We start from the raw sequence: 10,637 nt of genomic DNA, 5'->3' as shown, positions 1-10,637 counted from the left end.
GAACCCCCTAAGAAGTCCACTCATTCTTAGGAAACTGCCCCATGGACTTGCAGATGGTTTCACTGAGATGTGCTTTCCCATAGAGAACAATTATACAGGGGATTGTGGTGCTGGCATAAACCTGGAGCACACAGTCTCCATTCTGAACATTTCAAAACAGCCATAGGGGAGGTTTGTGACTTAACATAAATTAGACCACCAGGGAATGGGGAGATCTGAAGTGGCGGAAGGGCAATATTACAGATAAATGCGCTGTGCTGAGAGCTTCTGCACCACAGAAGAAACAGAACATTACACTGTGACACATTGGAATCAGATAATAACCACATTAAATGCCTTTTAATGTTTGACAAATGTGATCACTGCAACCCTGTTCTGCAAATATAACTTGATGCAATGCTGGTTTAGTCAATTCCTCCTCTGTGTGTTTTCAGTCCAAGAAAGGAAACAATGATGAGAGCAATTAATGACATGGAAAAACCAATTACAGTTGATACTTTTGGGGCCTGTGTTTTAGTCTGAAAGGGATTAAGTTGCTGCTGCGTTTGTATTCTGCTTACTTTGAATTGGCCCAAGGCCTTGTGTTTGGTCTTGTTAGTGCCAGCGGCTCCAGTGAAGAGTACACTTCAGCTGTGATGAAGGATGCAGGAACGCAGAGGTTACCAGTGGCTGCTAATTAACCTCACATTGTGTTCGCTAACAAAGAAACAAAGGAACAAAGTGGAATTTCAATGCAGGAGATTATCACAATCACAATGAGCATAGTGCTGGATCATGCACTTGATAGGGATTTTCACACTGGCCATGACAACATGAGATTAGATCAAAGACAGATGAAGTTACATTAACAAAACAATGCAGCCTTGTTATGCAATAAGCAGCCGTGTGGGCCTCCTCCGGTGTAGGAGAAGACTCCAATTGCGCCGCTATGCCCGAATGATGCGTCCTCCTCTGCAACTTCTGCAAGATTGCGTTTGATTGTGGGAACTTTATTGCGGCTTTGTTCTGTCCGAGAGGAGGTAGCATCCTTCCTCAAACACATCAAGACAAAGAGGAAACAGGCTGTGTGTTCTTCGCTGGTTATTGTTGGCCCTGCTTCTGTCCCACTGGCTGAATGGCAATTACTGCTGACTTCCTATCCAGTGCAGAGCCCGGGCCTGCTGAGGGTGCCCCGACCCTGCAGTATCCAGAGGGGAGAGACAGAAGCTGTCAAATCTCGCACCTCTCCCTTCTCCCGTGGGGAGCGCTCCTCCAGCTGCTGCCCCCACGGGGCTCGCTGCACACTCCTGCTAATCAGCTCCATCTCATCTCTGGGAGGAACTAGCCCCAAGTGGATGTAGGCCTCTTTCTCACCTCTGCTACCTAGCGCACCTTTGAAGTCCTGTGCAAGTGTTAGTTTATGGCTGGAGATGGTACGATAAGATCCCAAGGAAAGGTGATAAATTAGCTTTTCGTCCCACGTTTAAAAGGGGAAATAGCAGGCTGCTCAAAATCCACAGAATCTGTTACAGTTCTAACATTTAACAGCTAAAGCACTTGAGAAGCAAAAACATTGTAGTGTCAAATCTGTTAAGTACCTTCATTAAAGCAGCTTGTTTGTATTTAGCTTGCTTCCCACACAGGTTCTGCATCAACAAGCATTTGGTCAAACTGTAGCTGTGGGACTTCTTTGAATTGAAGTATATTATCTAATATGGTGCAAGTGCAACAGATTTAGACAAGCTGGGACACAGCACCTTTTGCTCTGAGAACACACCCTTCACAGGCATGCCAAATAAAACTCTGCGGAATACAAATAGATTTATCGGCAATAATAGAATTCAACATTTTTGTTGTTGTCGACACAACAACAAAAAAAGTCCAAGCCATTGTGATTTTCGCCCTACTTTAATGATGAAATGAAGAAGAGACGTGAGTCAGATCTCAGATGTGATGGCCCGAGGTGGACAGGGTTGGAGCCTGAAGTTTGATGAATGAGTTTCTGTTGGTTGTCTGTCTCACCTTGTCTCAACCCATCCAACACTTGCACACATTCAGGAGCTAATAACAAGAGATCCATCTATGTACACTTGTACAAAGATGGCGATGCGATATTGTAAACTGAAATATATGTCAGCAACTGTGCCCTACTGAATTAATACCACATCTAATGTTATTAGTAAAGTCAAGTTAATTTAGTTTATTTATATAGCTGAAAATTACAAATTTGCCTCAAAAGGTTTTACAATCTGCACAACATGTATTCTCTGTCCAAAGACACTGTATTCAGCTTGGGAAACAGCCACAGAAACAGTGAATAAAAGGATTAAGAGCATCAGAGGAAGGATTACTGTTTGCAAAATGTATTTCCACTTAAAATTACATTTCAAAGAATTGTAATGTTTCCTGCATTTGGAATTATATGAGTCTTGTTTTTCTGCTGACAATGGTAGAGTAGGAACTCTTTCATTGCACCTCACACCCTGCCTGCAACAATGTGAATCCTTATCTTACAGAAAATGATCACCCCATTTCCTGGAACCAGTCTTCTTTACGACGCCCACTTCCATCAGATAACTTAAATTTCATCGTCTGCAGCTCAAGAATCCATTGAAAACACATTAAAAGAGATTAAAAAATATATTTTTTGTTGAGCTGGAGCATTGAGCTGAGAGCCTTAAACTTTATCACGTAAAAAAGTTTCATCACAGTTTATGAAATAGAATCTACAGCTCGCCTCAACTTCCACGTAGCCACCGTCAGTGGAATTTCGCCGCTGCCACCCGCTGACATAATTTGTTTCACAGTCACCACCCAGCAGCATGAATCAGATGTTGACACTCTAATTTCATGCACACATGGGTGTTTGGCTGAGCCAGCCCTGAATGCTGCTGCATCCCCCTGCCTCTCCCTCCAGCCCACTATACCTGCCCTTTGCCCTCCGACACAGCCATGCAATGTAGTTAACCTGGGGGTCACACATTATGACTGATGAGTAAACCATGTAGTCTCATAATGATGATGTGCACCGTGAGGATTTCACTTGTGGAATATTATTCCCACACTGTACCATTTGTTGTGACATCAAGTAAAACAGAGTTATGATCTCTGACTAAACCTTACCAATGGTAAGATTTACTGGTATGATTATATTGTGTATGGTTTGTACGAACAGGTTTAAAAGAATGATAGTATCTCAGAAGATATAGCTCCTCTCCCACCTGTCAGGAGAGCACCAAGCTGCTCTATTTACCACTAAGACAAATCTGTTTACCATGGTCCACAGCGCCATCTGAAAATATTTGTTTTACTTTGTTGTTTTTATAAAAAATAAAAAAAAGTACTTGCAAGAAATAATAAAATATAGCCACTAGCCACGTTTCAAAATGTCAAAAGGCTTGTCAAGGATTGACACATTTGCGGAGCATAATTAATGCAAGTTTTGTCTATCGCTGATTATTTTGCTTCCTCTAAAAGTCAGCATTGACAGTCTGTCTGCTTGTGGTGTTTGTCCATGTCCTCATTCTGTCAGCTCAAAAAAGCCAGCATAAACTATTGTTCAACACTACAGTGACCAGTAAACCGTAACCGTAAACATAGACGTCAGATAGAGTGAAAAAGTGAGGGCAATGCTCAATATCTCTCCCTCACAACAAACCGGACAGCTTCTCTTATGAGTGACCATAAATCCACAAGATATACTCATAAACAAATAAGTTGTTTGTGTGCCGTGGAAGCCAGATAACGGCCAGGGTTTTATGAAACACTTGCTTCCTCTTGACAAATATCCAAACAATAAACACATAGTAAATAACAGCACCCTGTCCGTATCAGCTCCCTACTTGAGGTTAAGTTGAGTTTATTGCGGAGGCCACTGCCTGCATGCATTAAGCAAATCATAAATTATACATGCTAATTACCTTGGGCCTCCACTTTAATGAATTATTTTAATTAAACTACAACATTGGGGTTTTGCATGTGGTCTATATTTCATCCCCTGCCTACGATGACCTTCTTCTTTGTCTAAGTGGAACATAGTTGAGAGAACAAGGACAAGGCAGACTTGCTTTATAAAACTGAGTTCATACCGATGTTGCCGAAAATATGGAAAACATCATCTGTATAATAGGCTGGATTAGCGAGAACAGATTTTATTTGTAATATGAAAAGAAATAAATGCTATAGGAGGTAAAACTCTGGGATAATGTTTGGAGACAAAGAAATCTATTGGTGTCAGGAACAGTTATTGTTTTAAGGTTGTATTCAGAAAAAAATGATGTTTGCCAAATCAGGTGTCAGATGAGTTTCCTATGGTGATGTCAAATATTGTGTTTCCTCTCTCTCCCACCTGTAACCTGTGGTTTCACACCTTCTCTTGTAGGGGTTAAATTCATTGGCTCATTTGAACATTTTGTGGTGGAAAAGCTAAAGGTGTTTATTTATTAATGAACAGCCAAATAAAGCCCTTTTTCTATACGGACTTCATTGCATTGAAGGGCAACATTTTAAATATTTTCATGGAACATCTGCCCAATACACTGCATCTTGAAACATAATTAAAGGCAGGATGTTGCAATTTAAATGTTGCGTTTCTGCTCCAGTGCAGAACATAATACATCAAATGAACACTTTTTGTTAATTTTATACATTTCACATTCTGGGATAAATGTACAATGAATGACTTCTTGTTCACAAAAGTTCCTTCCAGACATTCATCAATATATATTACATTAACATTTTATTTATAACAGTGCAATATATACCAAATAAGACAAAGTACACTGAAATCCAACCTAATGGAAAGTTTAAATGTGTAGTAAATATATATTGTTGTTACATATTTTTTTCAGTGGCTGGATTCATTGCTTTAATGTGCTTAAAAGAAAAAGTTCCATATGTGTGTTAATGTGGTTTGAATGTAATTGTAATGACCAGCCAGAAAAATTCTATCTGATTCAAAATTAAAGCTTGTAATCTGCCGTTGCAGTGTCAATACATTTAATCATCCAGAGTCAGAATGAACGTTACACACACAAATGCACAAAGTGAGGAGAAAAAAAAAACTAACACTGTTGTCCAAACAGTCCATGGGGGAGGGGTGGATTTAAATTCCAAAAGAGTCTTGCAGCTCGTTTCCTAGTTCCCGAGTCAGCAATGTGTTTGTGAAAATCAGTCTTTTTGTCTTGCTGGAAAAAGGCTAAATCTACATCGGTGGCCCAGTCTAAGTTTGCTATTCTTTGCACTTTCAATTCAAGTGAATGAGGGAGAATGAAGTGGCCCGAGACCCTTTATTTGATCTACTCGATTGTATAAAGTGACGGAATTCTAATGTATTTGTTTAATACCCCGAAATAGGCTGCTGCTTTCTATAGGGGAGGCAGTTAAAGCGCGTTATTGTTTTTATCCTGAAAAGAAATCGAATAATAGAATGAAAAATATATTTTGCAGATATTTCTCCCTCTTTATTTAGAAACCTGTTGAATTAAGTCTGCCCGACTAGGAAAACATTATAAGGTCGAAACATTTGAAAATAAATCTGCCTGGCACTTTTTTAATAGCGCTCTGTGACTTTTGGAGGCAAAAGTATGCAACAACATTGATTTGGACACTGTGTGCAGCTTTACTAAATGTTTATTGTTGGGCTTAATTGTGTTTAGCCCACAGCTTGATGAATGAGCTCAGTTGTCTGCGCTGTGACCATGGCATCGCAACTCCATGCATCCTAATCGACTGCACGATTCATTTCTCTCCCCACCGCTTCTCTTCAACACTCTGAAATAGGCCTGAATACACGACAAATCAAAGTAGTACTACTACTATTATTAGTAGTAATAATAATATTATTATTATTAATAATATTATTATTATTTGACGATATTAATATTGTGTTAAAATTAATGTATGATATCCTAAAAGGTTTTTTTGCCAATTTAATAATAATGACATTTAACATCGTCTTAGATTAAATCTTCAGAAACATTTTTGATTGTTTACTTCACTTTTAATGAGAAAATATTTCGATGACCATTTTGTTTTTCAACTCATTGCAGACTGTTTGCACACTTTTCGAAAGCACGCATGCTTGCAAAAAATAATCAAACAAAAACAAAACAACAACAATAACAACAACAGTACCAACACAAATGTTTTTGAATGCATGCTTTTACCTAAAAAACAAAAGTACAAATTTACAGCATCTGATACACATGGTCACCACAGCCTTTTAAATTAAATGCTTCACAGAACATTTTCTGGAAAATAGATATCTAAAACATAAAACTAAAAAGTGCATTTTACAACATTTCAGTATCAGTTATTTGCAATATTCACATCTTGCATTTTGAGGACGTCTCATACTACTTTTCCAGTTTGAAAAGATATGATAACTCATTTTGCTTTCTTTTTTACAGGGATGGTAAGAACAAATCTAAATCCTATTCCTATTTGGTATACCCTTATCCATCATTCCAGTATTAAAAAGCAAACAAAAACACAGAGCCATTGCCTCGCAATTTCATTGACATTACAGTGGTCACACAGAAACGGTGCAAACGTTTTGCTATTTGATACAACTGAAAAACTGCCACGGAAATTGCAAGCACTTTAAATCAGAGTTGATGGTGCCAAAACAAACGTCCCCTGGATCCCCATCTGTGGCACCACTTCCAACACTCACATTTCACAATAAACTGAAAAATAGAACTATCAAATAATTTATATTTTCAAGAGCAATACTTCGCTGTGCGATTCTGTGCTGGACTTCTATGACACAATTTAAAGCGACACATTCGACACATACACAAATAATTCGATATGCAACTGCAACTCGCCTTGATAGTTTCCGACGACAGAAAATATAAACTTTGGGATTGATAAAGGGGCCTGGGAGCCGGCCAGCAGTTCGTTTACATGGGAAAGTTCAGCTGGTCAGTGCACAGCCACAGACTGCAGTGTGGAGGGGCTCGTCAGAGTCTCGCTCGGGGTTGCAGGGCTGCTTTGGCTCGTCGCTGTCTGTGGGGACGTCGGGCTCAGCGACTGTGGAGAGTTTGATAGAAACGCGGGAATGTGTGGAGGTAACGCCGAGAAACCGGCCATGGAAGTCGGGGTGGGCTTGATTGGCATAGGGATAGCCGGTAGGGACTGTCCCCCGTGACACAGGGACTTGATGGGCATGCCATAAGCACTGTAGTCGCTACTTGCCATGGAGATCGGGGCCACCGTGTCAATCATGCTGGTGTTGTACATGTGGGGCCAGGCTGTCGTCAGCTGGTTGTGGAGCGGATACCCGGCAGACATGGACTGCATGGTGGAGAACGCCAGACTCCCCGGGACCTTGTACTCTCTGGCGATGATGTTCTCGATGGCGAACGGATGCTTAAAAGTTGAGGACTGAGACACTCCGAGGTTGTAAGTTGACATTTGGGGAAGGTGTGTGCCAGTGGCTGCCAGGGCGCTCAGTCTCAGTTTGGCTTGCTGCTGGAGGTAATGGGCAGCATCCGACTGCTTATTCTGGACCAAATGATCAGTTGACATCAACAGTTTGAACCTTTTGCGCCGTCTCAAGAAACTTCCATTCTCAAACATGTCCCCGCAGCTGGGGTGCAGAGCCCAGAAACTGCCCTTGCCCGGCTGATCTGGGCGCCGGGGGATTTTAATGAAACAGTCGTTGAAGGACAGGTTGTGTCGCAGAGAGTTTTGCCACCGCTGAGTGTTTTCTCTATAATAAGGGAATCTATCCATGATGAACTTGTAAATTTCACTGAGAGGCAGCATCTTCTCTGAGCAGCTCTGGATCGCCATGGCAGTGAGGGAGATGTAGGAGTAAGGTGGCTTCTGGTCGCTGTACGTGTTTCTCCCTGGGCGAGGCATCCTCGATATTTTCAGAAAAGCAATAAAAAAGTAGTCTCCCTTAATTCCTTGACGAAAGCTTGCCGCTCTTCATGAAAAAAAAACCCGCCGAGGAAAGTTTCAACACCGACAATGCTGGAGTTGCGTTGTGCGTAAAACAGCTAGATTGAGCGCCTCTGCAGTGTGCAGGCGGGCGGACGGTGCACATTTATGGAGTGACGGCTGCTGTAAGTCTTTCTGCCAAAGTAAGTCAGATCGTCCCACTAGCAGAGCTGAATAGATTTCATTTGGCGTCCTTGATAAGACGAGCTAAGTGGATGCCTCCATGGCCTTCCTCTAACCATCTGATAGTTTTATGTAGTGACATGAGCAGAAAAGACCCCCGTAGAGGCGCTCCATTAATGTGCCACCTCTTTGCTATCACATGACAATTGCCATGGGAGGAGGGGGCTGGGAGGAAGGCATAATCTGGTTTCATTTACACCTATTTACATGGACACCTTGGGCCAATGGAAATCATTTCCATTTGAAGACAGAAAAAGGGGTGAAAAGGCTCGGCAACCGGAATTGAACTGCGATGACACTCAGTGTGTGAAGGTATGCGCTAATACTTATTCAGTGGACTGTACAGTTACAATTCACGAGTGTATATATTTGGAATTTGAACGGACACGTTCTATTGTAATTTAATGATATTTTGTAATGAAACTGTCTTTTAACCATATGTGCTGTTGTTGAGGCAGGTGTATATTGTATTTGATTTAGACGTGGATTAATTAAAGAATACTCCTGTTTGTGTAGTGGTGTGTGTAATGAGTGCAGTTTTCCATTAAGTGTTTTATGCACGCTAATAACCATTTTGTATGGTGTGGATTTGAATTAAAACTTATTTTACAGATAAAATGTTGCAAAAACACATTTCGCTTCCCCTAATTAAAGCCTAATATTGTTTACGAAATGCCATACAAAATAATTTGCCATGAGCAAATTTGTTCATGAGCCGACTATTAGTTTTTCTCAGCTAATTTCGCCCTGAGCTGCGCAGAGGAAGTAGATGATATGAAAACATCAACACAATGTAAACAACGCTGTTCAAACTGAAACTTCATGAGGCAGTCAGGTCTATTGTATTTATGTAAATAAGATTGGAAAGTACTTCAGAAATGCAAATAAACCCTTCAGGATGGTGTGGTGAAAACTGTATAAAATATCCATAAGTCAATTATATGAATGTGAAAACCAAATGGGAAGCCTATTTTGAGCTATTGCTATTCAAGCTTTTGGCCAGGGCCACCTTTCCGCTTGGAGGGTTTGCAATGCAGGGACCACACACACGCACACGCAGATTTGCTCATAATTTATGCTAATTTCCCCCCATAAATCCACAATGCACCCCATCACCAGTCTGACGGATTACGAAAAGAATCGCATTGCGGGGGACACCGAGCTATTTTCACCCAGAAACCAGGAGCGTCCTCCCTGCTGTATAAGCACTGTTTAACAATCTGAAACCCTGAATCTATGCAAAAAAAAGAAGAAAAGGTATAGGCTATTTCATAGATATTAGCTAACTATAATAATGTATTTTATACATCATATTATGAGAGTTCGAGAAAAATATATAAATTGGAAAAAGTCCATTTCTTTACTGTCAAGTCTAAAACTTCCATCGTGCAGTTCCATGACTTTTTTTCCCCCTGCAGAGTGCCTTTTAACACCTGTCATTTCCCATTAATGTTCAGCTGAAAAGGTTTTGTCCAAAAAGGAAGTGGCCAATTCGACCCATCTCAAACACCGCGAATAATGACAACACACTGCCAAGTACCAAACATCTTCTGACATCCAGCCCATTCATTCATTCATTTAAAAATAAATATAGCCTATTATTGGGATTCGCTGAGATGAATATGCTCTGCGCAAAGCAGTCAGACTGCCTTTGTTACGTGCAAAAATTTTGAAATGTGATTATGAGCTATTAAAATTGAACTGCAAACACTAAAGCATGCAGCAATTCCTTTGAAAGTCACAGAATACTTACAATTTTTACGCACGATTCTTAACTTCTGATATAACTGATCTTTCTCACTTTTATTTGTTCATGTTTGCCCTGCCACGACAAGTTAGTGCTTTGCAAGTTAACCCGCAACACTCACATTAACCAGCCGAGCCACAGAGGAGCAGTAAGAGTTTTTTTCCCCCTCTCCTCTCACACACAGACGGAGTGGCTTTTTGAGCTTCAGGGTTATGGGATATTGGTAGACCTTTTGTCCCCGTCGAATGCACACACTGAAAATACCACCATGACTCTGAATCTGAATAGGGTTTTTAGCTGCTCCCAAACTCCTGAGTTCAAGCAGCAGTAGATCAAGTCTGCACTATGTTTGGTCATTTGTAGAAACCCGAACAAAGGTTGGGATAAGCCAAATTGCATTGCACTTGTGAACCGTGCCTCAGCCTGAAGTATCCTTTATAGCAGGAGGGGGACCAAGAACAATTTTGTGTGAGCTTTCAAAAAAAAGAGGAGCGAAAACAAAGGGCACTTTCTGAAACATCTTAAAGTAGAGTAGTGAGGCGTGACATTCCCAGGGTGACGAGACACAAAAGCTGAGGTCATGGGGATGAAAAAGAGAATCAAACAGCCACTTTCACACGTCTGCCCTCCTCTGCTGCACCCCCGAACACAATAGGAAACAAATGTTGTTAAAAGAGGATCGATGCCATTCACCCTAAAGCAGCGAATGATAGCCAAACAATATTGTCACACTGAATCGAGTTGAGATATGCTGCCACCCAGACCTACGGAGAGGGGG

General features: G+C 41.0%; 1 protein-coding gene across 1 annotated transcript; it reads right to left on the bottom strand.

Annotated features, from left to right (window-relative positions):
- Window positions 1–4,297: 4,297 nt before the first annotated feature.
- Window positions 4,298–8,172, bottom strand: foxb1a (forkhead box B1a). The gene has a single exon (XM_031864793.1). It carries the CDS (start codon window positions 7,846–7,848, stop codon window positions 6,907–6,909), a length of 942 nt encoding a protein of 313 aa, XP_031720653.1. The 5' UTR covers window positions 7,849–8,172; the 3' UTR covers window positions 4,298–6,906.
- Between the last annotated feature and the right edge of the window lie 2,465 nt (window positions 8,173–10,637).

This window comes from Anarrhichthys ocellatus, unplaced genomic scaffold (assembly GCF_004355925.1).
Source record: "Anarrhichthys ocellatus isolate YVR2014 unplaced genomic scaffold, GSC_Weel_1.0 scaffold2, whole genome shotgun sequence".
NCBI lineage: Eukaryota > Metazoa > Chordata > Actinopteri > Perciformes > Anarhichadidae > Anarrhichthys > Anarrhichthys ocellatus.
This window is presented reverse-complemented; position numbering and strand designations above follow the sequence as displayed.

What these genes read in the sequence shown, in the direction of transcription:
- foxb1a (XM_031864793.1), bottom strand. Translation starts at nt 7,848, where the DNA reads ATGCCTCGCCCAGGGAGAAACACGTACAGCGACCAGAAGCCACCTTAC.